Below are 14,717 nucleotides of genomic sequence, written 5' to 3' on the forward strand. Positions count from 1 at the left end.
GTCTGTGTTAATTGGTTTCCCTTTTCTTTGTTGAAGAGCGTCTGTGCAGTCCTTGTGCCTAGTTCGCCATCTTGCCAGAACTCCTGATTCATATTTTTAGAATAAATTTCTATTTTTAAAAAAATTTCATTGAGAAAGATTTACTCATTTTAGATTTAATGCAGTAAGTTACACTAGAAAAATCATTGCTTGTTTCTGATACTATGTTATTCATAAGTGAGAATAAAGGCAGTCAGTGCAGTGATTGCACTTTAGGGTTTGACCCTATTGACCTGTCATTTAAAAATTGATTTATTCAGTAATATTCTCTTTTCCTCTTCTTTAATTTTCTTAGCTTATCCTCTTCTGCTGGTCCTTTAAATGTTATTGCTTGCCAGGATTCTCTCCTGGATCCTTCTTTTGATCTGTCCGGGTGATCCCATTCACTTCATTGCTTCATTTACTACTTTCATGCCTGTATACCTAGATTACCTTTAGCCCAATCCTCCGTGCCCCACATACTTTAACCTTAATCATAATAAAGAAGTGTTTCTTGTTTTCTCTAGGCAGTAAGTGGGTATCTTTTTTCATGTTGCCCTAGTACTTTGTCTATATCAAGTATAAAATGTGAAAAAAAATTACCGGTGATATAATGTTCAATCAAGCAGATACCTGATCACTATTACAGTCAATGAAATAAGGTTGAAAATTCTTTGTAGGCTATAAAACATTTATTGATTAGTTGGTTAATACTGAATCTTATACTAGGACATAATATAAAAGAGGTTCAAATCTAGAATATAAGAAAGCTGGAGTTAATGCTTTGCTATCTGCTCTGCTGAGTAGAAAGAAGTTTGTTTATTTTACTTACATGTAATATAACATGATAAGGTTCATAGTTACAAAGTTAGATACATGTAATTTGTTGTTTGGTTTGTATGGACTACTTACTAGAGTAGTCACAATAATGAGGAGGGGCAGTGGGAAAGGGGGGAGATAACCCTGAGATATATTTTCACTTTGTGCCAGAATTCCTAAAGTGTGTTCCATACACTGTTAGTTCCCTGAAGCCTTTTTTTTAAAAAAATTTTATTGTGATTTAGGTGAAAGTTTACAGAGCAAATTCATTTTCCATACAGCAGGTCATACACAATTTGTCTCATGACATTGACTGCAGCTCCCCGCAGCTCTCTTCCCACTTCCTCCCCATGTTTACCTGTTCCTTGTGTCCTTCCCTCCCATGCATTCTCACTCTCTGGGCTGTCTCCCTGTGCAAACACTGCTTTTCTGTTCTCCCATGATTGGTCGCTCCAAGGAGTGTATCTACCTGAAGTAAATGTCTACCCCATATGCCTGTCTCTTGTTTGGCTGGAAGCCACAGGAGTGAGTTCAATTCCAGACCTGAAGGGTGGCTAAGGGCCACAGTCTCAGAGGTCTCACCAGGCAAACCTGGTCTTTTTTTAATGCTTTTGAGTTTTGTCCACATTGTTCTCTGACTCTATCCAAGATCTCCTACATAGATCCCCTTCCAAGTGGTTGACATTGGTAGCTGGGCACCCTCTAGTTCTGGTCTCATGGTCATATAGGCTGAGGATCGCATGGTCTACCAGTCCCTTGGACTAATTGTTTCCATGCATCATTGGTTTTCTTCGTTCCTCTTTGCTCTGTATGAGGAGAGACCCATCATTGCATCCAGATGGCCGATTGCAAACTTTTAAGACCCCTGTTTTTACTCACCAAAGGAGGATGTAGAACAATGTTTTTGAACAATGTTTTTGTGTAGTATGTTATGCCAATTGAGCTTGATGTCCCCTGCGACCATGGTCCTGAGCCCATAGGTCCCAACTACTCATTTCCTCTGGGTTGCTGGCTATGGCCAAAAAACCACCACAACCTTGCCCTTTGTCAGCTTTACTATACACCTGGACCTTCTTACACCTAGTTCCCTTGAACCTTAATAAGTATTTCTTAAATTAAAAATTTGCATGTGAAAGCTGTACAATGAATAAAGAAGAGCAAAGAAGAACTGATTCCTTTGAATTGTGGTGGTAGTGAAGGATACTGAAAGTACCATGGACTGCCAGAAGAACAAACAAATCTGTCCTGGACGAAATTCAGTCAGAAGGCTCTTTGGAAGTGAGAATGGCCAGAAATTGTCTCACCTACTTTGGTCATGTCAGAAGGGACCATTCCCTGGAGAAGGATATCATACTTGTAAAGTGGAGCATCAGAGAAAAAGGGGAAGGCCCTCAATGAGGTGGACTGACATAGTGGCTGCAGGGTTGGGCTCAAGCATAGCAAGGATTGTGCAGATGGTGCAGGACCGGGCAGTGTTTTGTTCTGTTGTGTGTGGCCTTGCTGTGAGTTGGAACTGATTCAACAGCACCTAACAGCAACAACAAATTTAAAAAAGAAAGTATTCCTTGGTCAGATAAATTTGAGAACTACCAACTTAAATAGGTCAGTTTACAGCAGAATGGTTCAGGACATTTAATATGCTGTTGTATATTATTTGTCTCCCAAAGAAATATATGAAAAGTATATTTTCCAAGTTCATTTCATCAGGAAACACCTTGAGAGATTAAGATTCAGAGGTAATAGCAAAGATTGGAAAATTGCTTTATAAATTATATTTGTAATAATTCAAACTATTTCTTAAATATTTGTGATAAATACTGTTGTGAAATAGAAATTTGTTACCGGATTTATCTATAATGATAACTAATATTTTATATATACCAGTTTTCTTTACGCAAAAGATATTAATATTTATGGTCATATTAATGATCAACAACACTAAATGTGATAATACCATAAAGTGGAAATGTTATTATTTATTTTTATTGTTTAATAAATTTTATTTATTTAAGGTATAAGTTATTTAATTGGGGTCTTTTTTTCTTTTTAGGTATGATCTTAATTGGTATAGATGAAGAACAAGGCCCTCAGGTGTACAAGTGTGATCCTGCAGGTTACTACTGTGGGTTTAAAGCCACTGCAGCAGGAGTTAAACAAACTGAATCAACCAGCTTCCTTGAAAAAAAAGTTAAGAAGAAATTTGATTGGACATTTGAACAGACAGTCGAAGTAAGTTACTAAAAGGGTCTGACATTTTTATGCTATGTAGAATAATTGAGGATTTTTGCATAAATGATTGTTCATAAAGGCTATTCCTAGGTAACATCATGAGATCCAAGTTTGTCAGCTTAGTAGTACAGTTGATGTCCTTTGGCTGACATGGAAACAATGAGCACTTAATTTTTCATAATGTATTTAAAACTGCTTTGAACAAAACAGATAATAAAATGGAAAAATATAAATAAGAATAGGAATCAGGACCAAAGACTTGTATGGTTACTGTGTTTGAGACTTAAGCTTCCTGGTAGCAAAAGTGGAAAGAGAGAGTCAGTAATGTTGCTCTATGTTCTTAAAGGAAAAACAACCACACACCAAATTTTCAGAGAAGCAAACCCTACCTACCCTAAGAATATACTTACAGGATGACTTGACAGAGAAATTACATCTACAGTGCAAAAGTAGAGCTCACTTTCTGTAGGGCTTTTGATGGTATTACTCATTACAGTTGGGAAGTTTTAAATTGACAAGCTAAAATTCTTACACATATTTAGTAACTTTACACTGTAAAAACCAAAGATTATTAGTGGTTACCAGGGGTATGAGGGAGAGGGAAAGGGGAACTTTTGTTTGTGGAGCACTGAGTTTATGCTAATGGTGGTGGAATGTTTTGGAAAAGGATAGCAATAATGGTGGTACAACATGAAAAATGTCATCAATGTCCCTGAGCTGTAAATGGAGAAGTTGTTATGTCGGCATATGTCTTATTGTGTATGTTTTCACCACAATAAAAAAAAAGCCTCTTATTTACTGCCAAGGAGATCTGGTGGCATAATGCCTAAGGCATTTGACTGCTAACCAGGAGGCTGGTGGTGGTTCAAACCCACCAGCCACTCCTTGGAAGGAAGGTTGGGCAATGTACTTCCATAGTGATACTCCCTTGGAAACCCAATGAGAGATCACTGTGAGTTGGATTCGACTCAATGGTAGTGAGTTTGGTTTGGTTTTTGGTATTTACTGTCAAGAAGTTAAAAACAAAAATTATAGGAGATGTTGAACATGAGGATCTGAGATAAAGCAATTCTGAAGACTAACAACATCCTTTTGTTGAATAACAAAGGAAGACTTGCCATCTACTGTTTATGTTTGACTGACATGTATGTTACTTATACTAACAGGAGATGTAAAGCTAGCTCTCATCTGGGTAGTACTGTGCCCTGTTTAAGTGTTTTTTAAAGGTTTTTTTTTGTTTTGTTTTCCTAATAATTGCAATTCATAATTGGTACATAATCAGATACTAAATCACTTAAAACATTCTCAAATTGTTATTACTATAAATTCCCTGAAGGTGATTCATTTTTGTCCTATCTTCTTCTGCCTCCCCTCTGACACTCCAAGTGTTAGCATAGTGCCTGGTATTTAATGATCATCTAACAAACTTTTATGTAAATCACCCTATTTTGTTTGATGGACCACTTTAATTTGTGGCTTGACTTTGTGGAAACAATTTCTTGTCGTTGGTAGGTGACGTATTAGAGCTAAGCAATCTATTACTAACGTGGCTATAGAACTACATCACTGAAACTTGGGACAAAAATGAATAGCTTGTGATTAACTCATACTTGATTTGAACATACTTGATTTGAAAAAGAAATGAGAAGTCTTTGGAAACTGAAAAATACTGTGTCCTAATATTGGTAATTTTTTCAGACTGCAATTACATGCCTGTCTACTGTGCTATCAATTGACTTCAAACCTTCAGAAATTGAAGTTGGAGTAGTTACAGTTGAAAATCCTAAATTCAGGTGAGTCATATTGTCAGCCATGTAGTTGAAGAAGTTTACCAAGTTCTAGAGTAAGAAGGTGAAGATGTGGGTCCATTTGTCCTATAACTTGGGGAACAAAATTTTAACTATCATTATATTTTTTTTTTCTTCAGCATTTGAGAGATCTGTTTTAAATTTTATCTTAAGACAGACATAACCGTTTTTTCCTTATTTCAGCATGATTTTATATATCACCAAGGATGACATAAAATATCCATTTTTTAGGTATGGAGTAAAATAGGCTTTTTTTTTTTTTTTTAATTGTGATTTGGGTGAAAGTTTAAAGAGCAAATTCACTTTCCATACAGCAGCTCACATACACTTTGTCTCATGACATTGACTTCAATTTCCCACAATGCAACAGCTCCCCTATCACCTCCTCCCCATAGTTACCTCTTCCCTGTATCCTTTCCTCCCGTGCACTCCTGTCCCCCAACCTTTCTCCCTCTGCATACACACCCCTTCTATTCTCCCATGATTGGTATCTCCAAGGAGTGTGTCTATTTAATATAAATGTTCAGTTCATATGCCTGTCTTTTGTTTGGCTGGAAACCATAGGAGTGGGTTCAATTCCAGACCTGAAGGTCAGCTAGGGACCATAGTCTCAGGGGTTCCACCAGGCTCTATCAGACCAGCCAAACCTGGTCCCTTTATTTATTTATTGTAATGATTTTGAGATTTATTCCACATTGTTCTTGCACTCTATCCAGGATCTCCTGCAGAGATCCCCTCCGAGTGGTTCACAGTGGTGGCCAGGCACCATCTAGATCTCCTGGTCTCATAGTTGTATAGGCTGAGGATTGCATAGTGTACCAGTCCTTTGGACTAATTGTTTCCATGAATCTTTGGTTTTCTTCATTCTTCCTTTCTCTGGATGGAGGAGGGACCCATCGTTGCATGTAGATGGCTGCTTGCAAGCTTTTAAGATCCCAGTCACTGACTCGCCAAAGTAGGATGTGGAACAGTATTTTTGTGTAGTATGTTATGCCAGTTGAGTAAAACTAAGCATTTTTTATTTTAAGATCAATAGTAATTCAAGTCCCAAAGTAGTAGTTTTCAAGTTTTCCAGGTAAAGCTTTGATTATATAGTGGTTATTTAAGTGAAGCTTTGAAGAACAATATGAAATATTGTTATGTATCAGAACTTTATCTGGAGATCTTTGGGAAACCCCTAATTTTGCATATAGTTAATTGAGTTGTGAGTTGCTGGATTCTTGTCTGTTGTTACTCACTTAGAGACTAACTCCCACACATCAGCCTTAATAGCTTCCATGATTCAAATCTATACTGGGTGCTTGATATATATATTAGCTTCAGTCTTCCCAGCAATCCTATGAGGTAGTTTACATACTATGGACAATGATGCTCTTATGAATAGTGAAAAATATCAATTATATTCAGAGATGCAGGGACCTGCTGCAAGGAGTTCGAACCACTACCATATTTTCACATGTATTGCACTCATGTAAACAATGCAGATACACATATAACACACATAGTGCACATAGGAAACTAATGTGTGCAAGGAGATTGTAAGGTTTGCAAAAGGCCATATAGCACATGTTATTTGCATAAAAACGTGGCATATGTACCTGCTCTTAGATCATAACCATCAGGACACATGGGCATGGTTAGGGAAAAAGGTGGGAAACTAACCTGAAGTTGAAGACTTTTTTAATACACATCTTTTTCTAGTTTGTTTTTTTTGTTGCCTGCAGGTAAGTGATATAAACGTGAAAGATTTTTTAAGAGATATCCACAGGATTAAATAATGACAACAAACAGAATTGAGTCCATCTGTTTTTTTTTTTTTTCCCTGTAAGAAAAGGTTGCCACTTTTGTTTTTCCTTTTTAGCAGTAAAATTTCAGTAGGAGTAGTTTATAAATATTATTAAAGGACTAGAAAATAGTTCTTGTTTTCTTTTCTAGCCCAAGAGCTTTCTATTGCAAACTTTAATTTTTTTTATTTCCATTGATTACTTAGAAAACCAAAGATCTTATTTCTCCAAAAAGCCCTGTATTATTTTAAAAATACTGTTTTTTATAATAAGTGTATTTAAATAATTTGAATAAATTGCATAAGCATGAACATCTATATAAACTGCTTATTTTGCTTCCAGTTACACTAAAAAAAGTGCCACTTTGACAAATACCACTTTTTAAAAGTCAAATGGTAATAGATCATATTAACAAGGATGCAAGCAGTCGGTTCCCTTCTTGGCAAACATCATGTAGAAAATAGCATGTTTTCAGCATAGAGTACCCTTTGCTCCTAGACTTTGTAGAAAATTCTAATTTTATGTTCGTGGATTTCTACTGAATCTAGGCAGCTGCTTTTTTTTTTTTTTTTTTTTTTTAATTTACATAAATTTCTTAATGAATTTTCTTCTCAGCTGATACAGATTTGAGTTATACTAGGTATAAAGCCATTTTGACATAGGGTCTAAAAAACAAACTCACTTCCATCAAGTTGATTCCAGCTCATAACAACTTCAATTGGGTTTCCATGGCTGTAAATCTTTATGGAACCATACTGCCCCATCTTTCTTCCATGGAGCAGCTGATGGGTTCAAACCACCAACCTTTTGGTTAGCAGCCAAATGCCTTAACTACTACACTACCAGAGCTCCTTAAGGTCTACAGTAGAATGTATTATGTACACTTTAGCTTTATATTGCGTAGCTGCAACTGAAGGGTTTGTTTTCAGAAAGCCTACATCTAGAATTGATGTCAAAAAAACAAATATTTTTGTTTATAGATGGAGCTGATATGTCTGGAAATTCCTTCAGAATTATCCAAGGGAAGAATGGTATATAGATTTTTAAAAATTGGCCATAAATTGGTGATTGGTGGAAGTTTTGTGATAGATACGTAATTTTTCCATAGAAAGGAGTTCATTATTTACTACTGTTCTACTTTTATATGTGTTTGAAATTTTCCATGTCAAGCTTCTAAAAAGTAAATATTTGTGTTTTCTTTTTCCTTTTGCTCTCTAGGATTCTTACAGAAGCAGAGATTGATGCCCACCTTGTCGCTCTAGCAGAGCGAGACTAAACATCATAGTTTACCAATCCATGATGCCGCTTGCCAGCGTGTTTGGTAGATGTTGGTAAAACAAACCAACATTATGGAGGCCCCTGGATTGAAAAACAAACCTCTCCCACTCCTCCTACCCCTGAAATGGTTAGGACTCTATATAAATAAAAACAGTGCTTTTGGAAAATAATAGTATCCTGTCTTGTTTACCTCCAGTAACAAGAATTAAGAATTAAGCCTTTGTTGTTGTTGTTATGTGCCGTCGAGTCAAACCCGACTCATAGCGACCTCTCCTTAGGTTTCCGAGGCAGTATCACTACGGAAGTAGGATTGCCCAACCTTCTTTCCGAGGAGTGGCTGGTGGGTTTGAACCACCAGCCATCTGGTTAGCAGGCAAGTGTCTTAGCCACTATGCTACCAGAGCTCCCAAGCCTTTAGTATATGTAAACTTTTAAACATTCACCATATTCAAATTGTAACTTTATTTTGTTTGCAGAGATACAGGTTTCCTTGGCATCAGGAACTTTTTTTTTTTTTTAATTGTGAAAACTATACAACAAGATGTTTGCCAACCTAACTTCCCCATTTACAGCTCAGGGACGTTGATGACATTTTTCATGTTGTGCCACCATTATTGCTATCCTTTTCCAAAATATGCCACTACTGTTAGCATAAACAGGAGCTCTGGTAGCGTAGTTCCTAAGGCACTTAACTGCTAGCCAGAAGGCTGGTGGTTCAAACCCACCAGCCACTCCTTGGAAGGAAGGTTGGGCAATCTACTTCCGTAGTGATACTGCCTCGGAAACCCAAGGAGGGGTGGTTATGAGTCGGGTCCGACTTGATGACACATAACAACAACAACAACATTAGCATAAACTCAGTGCCCTGCAAACAAAAGCTTCCACTGTCACCCTCCCTCCTACCCCAGCTTCAGGCATTTTATTAACCAGAAATTTAAACTCTAGCTTTATGGCATAATAAATGTCAAAATAAAACTCTGCTTTTAAAACTTGCTCTGATGGTAAGTTAGCATGCAAAATAAGGCCTTTATTTTATAATTCTTTCAAGCAGCATGTTCCTAAGTCTAGACTCCAGGTTTCATTGAAGGCTTTAAATACAATAAAAAGATTAGCATGATTGATGTTCAGTAGTTCTAGACAATACATTTAATGTATACTCTAAATAAAACAACCAATATTTTTAAGAAAAATTATAGTTACTTTCCAGAAACAAAGAGCTAGAAAGTTGTGAAGTATTTGTATTTTCTGTGCTGCCTTAAGGTTAAGTATTTAAAGCAGCCTTCATGTTTGCTATAAAGTTTGGAGATACCATCAAAAACATGTTAAACAAATACATATTTGTATGTGCTATAAAAATGTCCATACGCAGTTTAAACATAATAGAAGGCAAAGTTAGGATAACTTCTTAGCCACAAATAAGCACCTTGAAGAAGTGTATTGCTGGGCCTGTGGGCTGGGGACTGTGGTCATGGAGGACATCAGGCTTAATTGGCACAACATGGTATATAAAAATACTCTCACATCTTCGATTAGTAGTGACTGGGATCTTAAAAGCTTGCCGGTGACCATCTAAGTGACAACTATTGGTTTCTCCTTGTCCAGAGCAAGGAATGAAGAAAATCAAAGATGCATGGAAATAGTACAAAGGACTAATGTATGAGAACCTCAACCTATATGACCCTGGCACCAGAACTACATGGTACCCATCTACCAATGCCAAACACTCAGAAAGGGATCGAAATTGGAGCTCCTAGATGGAGAGGGAGAAAGATGTAGATCAAAATTAAGAATAAAAGCCCAGGTTTACTGGTCTGATACTGATGAAACCTTCAAGAGTATGGCTCCGAGTCACCCTTCAGGCCTGGAATTGAACTCACTCCCAAAGCTTAACTCTAAGCCGAAAAATAGGCCTACGAGGTGAACGCCTACACCAGGGAGATGCACTCCTTAGAACAATCAACCATGGAAGGTTAGAAGGGCAGAATATTCACAGGGAAAAAGCTTGAGAAGCAAGAATGCATAGGCAAGAAGGACACTGGGAAAGAAAGTGTAACCACAGGGAGGAAGTGAGAGGTGAGCTCTTACACTGTGGGGAATGTAACCGTGTCACAAAATAAAATGCGTATGATCTGAACTGTTAAATGTAAAACGAATCTGCTTTGTAAAATTACACCCAAATAACAATAAAAAGTTAAAAAATATAAACATGTTAAGGGAAAAAGACCAAACTCTATTGAGAATAATTTTTTTAGAATGTACTGAATTGAGTCGCTTTTTAAATTTCTAGAACCTGAATCACTAATTGTTATAGATGATCCAAGAATCTAGGCAAATCTAATAAATTTCATGTCCTCTTTTGCGCTGGATGAGATTGGTGCTGTTGACATTGCCTCACACAGGTGAACGTGGCTGCTGGTCTCATAGCAATCCCTGCAGTCAGAGTTGCTCTTGTTTCCACAGCCACCAGGCCCACAGACAAAGCCACGTGAACATGTGGCCGCTAGAAGCAGGAAACTTCATTGACCACATCCTCTTCAGTGCTGAGTCATGAGTTGTAATTTCCTAGCAGGGAAGTAGGGTGCTTCCACTTCAAGGGCTGCTGCTTTGAGAATACCCATCCAAATCCATTAGGCTCTATACATGTGCTGCCATCATTTTGAAAGTAGTTTTTACTCCCTTAAACAAAGAACTTTTACATCCTTAGACCCTTGACAGGCTTCACCGCTCGGGAATTATGCATGAGAGAATAGCTAATAATTCAGTTGTTCTGCGAGAAGATACCTTTTGAATAGAGAAAACAAAAAATCTAATTTATTAGAAAAATTTGTTTTCTTTATACAATACAAAATAAGTTCTGGATGAATTAAGGATTAAATATAAAACAACTTTAAGTATATTTGCTGTGTTTATTATATACTTAAACCAAATGGAAGAAACAGAAGGAAAAAGACTTTGAAAATTAAATAATTCTGGTTTTGACACAAATAACCTAGAACAAATAAAGAATGCAGAAATATACAAATGCTAAAATAAATACATAAATAAATGAAAATCTTTACCCAAGGAGCATTTTGATAAACTACTGAGAAATAAAAGGATGAAGCAGACTATTGGCAGAGGGATGTCTGGCAGTGTCCAGACATCTATGAATGTGAATAAACATCTGGCTTTCTTTCCCTTGATACCCATTTTTCATAAAGTATTCTTGCATAGTAGCCCTCAAATTCAGAATTCAAATTTGTGCCACAACCAAATTACTACATTAAAGATCTTCAGGATCTACCTTAAACGGTCAAATTCTAATGCTAAATATATTCTGACAGTCTCCCTCACGAAATACCACTTTAGAAAAGCTAAAATTAACAGCTAACATTATCAAACAAACCAAAACACAAACTCACTGCCGTCGTTTCTGACTCATAGCAACCCCTCCTTGGGTTTCCGAGGCGGTATCTCTACCAAAGTAGATTGTCCAATCTTCCTTCCGAGGAGTGGCTGGTGGGTTTGAACCACCAGCCTTCTAGTTAGCAGTCAAATGCCTTAGGCACTATACCACCAGAGCTCCCAACTAACATCATAGTGCTAAATTAATTAGGAGATACAGAAAGAAGTAGTTAAAATTATAATTTGCTGTTTAGGTTGTTTACCTAGAAAACCAAGAGAATCACCTAACAAAGCATTAACATTTCTTGAAGCAGGCCTTATGCAAAGTTTTACATACACTATATTTAAATTCAGGTATTTAATTGTTGTCCAGGGTTCCAAAAATTCAGTAAGCTATAAAATTTAACAGGAAAATCTGCCCTGTAAGGCCATTTATACTTAGTTCATCAGTTGATCTCTGCAGAAATGTTAATGTGTTTGATAACAGGGTACTGTCCTAGACTCCAGTAGAAGAGTTACATAATACATGGTTTATACACCATATTGCCCTTCTAAAATCCAAAATGTTTTAAATTCCAAAATGCATTTAGTCCCAGGCTTTTAAATAAGGGATCATAGACTTACACACTTAGTATTCCCCCATACAGGTCCCTGGGTGGAGCAATCACCCGGGAAGGTGATTAACTAAAGGTTAGCAGTTCAAACCCACCCAGCAATACTGCAGGAGAAAGGGATGGCACTCTGCTTCCATAAAGATTACAGCCAAGAAAACCCTATGGGGTCGCCATGAATCAGAATCAATTTTTATGTGAAGGCAGTGGGGAAAAAAATGGCACATAAGGAAACAGGTCATTGAGTTAATTTCCCCAAATCCACACATCTAAAAAATTGACAGAACTTGACAAGACTAGAACTCATGACCATCTGACCCCAAAACTTGTCTTTGTCAGGCCATTAGATAAAATCTACAATCACTTTTTGTCAAATTGTCCCCTTCCCTCCCAGCATTAATAACTAGATTTAAAATTCTGAAAATAAAAACCCTACCTATACACTAGGAATGACCACTTTGAAAATAGAATTTAAAAGTATGTATGTATGTGTGTGTATATATAAATACATATAAATCTCCGTCACAGTAGCAACAAAAAATATAAAATCCCTAGGAATAATCCTAACTAAAAATATTGACTCATATGAAGAAAACTTGACTAAAAGACATACTGACCCTAGATGGGAGTACTGAATGTTATAGTCAATTCTTTCTCTAAGCTAATGTGTAGGTGTCAAGCATTCTAGTTTTTTGAAAGATGGAATTGCCCAGAAACAGACCTTAGCATTCATAAGAATTTAATGTATCAAAACTTGGCATCACAGAGGAAAAATGTGGAACAAAATTCAAAAACACAAAAATGACCAGAATTACTGGAGACTATGGCCCTGCATTACCCTTCAGGCCTAGAAATGGACTCGCTTACCTGGATTGGCTCTCAGCCCAACAGTAGAAAGACCTACATACAGAATACCTACCCCAAGGTGATGCACCCACCTACTCTAGAAAGATGCGCCCCTTAGATCAATCAGCCATGAGACACCAGAGGAGCAGCATTCACATGGAGGGACAGCCAGATGGACAGGAATGCATAGACGAGAAGGGCACAGGGAGGGGGTGGTCACAGGGAGGGGAGGGGAGGAGAGCTTTTTACGGTTGGGGATGGTAATGGGCTGTGAAATCAAATGAACTGTTGAATGTAAAACAAATTTGCTTTGTAAATTTGTACCCAAACACAATAAAAGAAAAAAAAATTAACACCCCAGTTTAATGGGTAAATAATTCTAGAGGAAAAATAAATACATGGGGAAAAAGTATTCCATATTCTCATACCTTATATCAAAATAAAATACAATCTGAATAAAGATAATTTTTAAAAAGAAAAGGAAAAAAGAAAAAGTTTAGATTAATATCTCAGGATGGTGAGCACTTTCTAAACAATGGATAAAATCATGAAGGGAAAAATTTATATATTTAAGTACATAAAAATTAAGATTTTGCTAGCAACAGAACACTCATAAGAAACAACAAATAGTAACATGCCAACAGAAAAATGTACTAAAGACACTGTGTTAGACTGGGTTCTCTAGAGAAACAAAAGCAGTAAAGCTTATATATGTAGAGAAAAAGAAATTTATCTTAGGAAAATGGTGCACACACTTATAGAAGCTGGCAAGTCCCAAGTTCTTAGACCAAACATCAAATTGGAGGCTTTTCCTGGCTCTTGCAGCTGCAGGGGCTGAGGAGCTCAAGGTTGGCAGGCAGTACACTGGCTGTTGACTCCAACGAATGATGAATCCAAGATCTCCAGGCTGAATGGTGGATTGTTCGCTCAGGGACCGTTGTAGGCAGTACAACAGAATCCCAATCCACAGAAGAGTGTCTTTTCTCAGGATGTCCATAAATATATTGGAAGCAGGCCACACCCCTAGGAAAACTCCCTTTCAATGGATTGGCTGCTCAAAACATATACATCTGATCCCATCATGGGAACAACCCACACCACAATTGCTTAAACTACACAAAATTGTGGTCCAGCCAAGTTGACACACAGCTCCAACTATCACAGACACTAAAAAAAAACCTCACTGCCGTTGAGTCAGTTCCAACTCACAGTGACCCCTCCTTGGCTTTCTGAGGCAGTATCTCTACGGAAGTAGATTGCCCAGTCTTCCTTCCAAGCAGTGGCTGGTGGGTTTGAACCGCCAGCCTGCTGGTTAGCAGTCAAATGCCTTAGGCACTATGCCACCAGAACTCCCACTAAAGACACTGGTCATGAAAATTTTCTAATCAATAGACTTGAAAAAAATTGTTAGTCTCATTAATTTTAAATGCAAATTACAAGATACAGAATCTTATTTCCCATAAAGCTAGCAAAACTTTAAAATTATAATACATAATGCACTTAGCAGAAGTGCTCAATAATGTATGAAGGAATGATCAAAAACCAAATCTGTTGCCATCAAGTTGATTCTGAGCTTATAGGATAGAGTAGAACTGCTCCATGGGGTTTCTTTCCAAGGCTGTAATCTTTGCTGAAGCAAACTGCACATCTTTTTCTGGTAGAGTGCCTGGTGGGTTGGAACCAACAACCTTTTAGTTAGTAGCCAAATGCTTTTAATACTGCATTACCATGGTTCCTGAAGTAGTGATGAGTTACATTAAAAGTTAGTTACTTCTGCTGGTGGAAATAGGACTTGATTCAGGTGTTTGGGAAGGCAACTTGGGAATATGTATCAGAAGGAAACAAACAGAAAGTAATTTTCCTTATAAGAATTTATCCTAGGAAGATAATTGTTGTTGTTGTTATGTGCCGTCGAGTCGGCCCCAACTCATAGCGACCCC

The 14,717-nt window shown here is 37.2% G+C and overlaps 1 protein-coding gene across 1 annotated transcript in view; it reads left to right on the forward strand.

Moving 5' to 3' along the window:
• Positions 1 to 7,934, forward strand: part of PSMA6 (proteasome 20S subunit alpha 6) — a 23,055-nt gene extending 15,121 nt beyond the window's left edge. The window contains exons 5-7 of the mRNA XM_007938547.2: positions 2,888 to 3,066; positions 4,765 to 4,859; positions 7,877 to 7,934. Of these exons, the coding sequence (XP_007936738.1) occupies positions 2,888 to 3,066; positions 4,765 to 4,859; positions 7,877 to 7,934 (332 nt within the window). The remainder of the gene's footprint in view (positions 1 to 2,887; positions 3,067 to 4,764; positions 4,860 to 7,876) is intronic.
• Positions 7,935 to 14,717: the final 6,783 nt, after the last annotated feature.

The sequence above is a fragment of the Orycteropus afer genome, unplaced genomic scaffold (assembly GCF_000298275.1).
Source record: "Orycteropus afer afer isolate SDZICR_OR568_19922 unplaced genomic scaffold, OryAfe1.0 scaffold00051, whole genome shotgun sequence".
Classification (NCBI taxonomy): Eukaryota; Metazoa; Chordata; class Mammalia; order Tubulidentata; family Orycteropodidae; genus Orycteropus; species Orycteropus afer.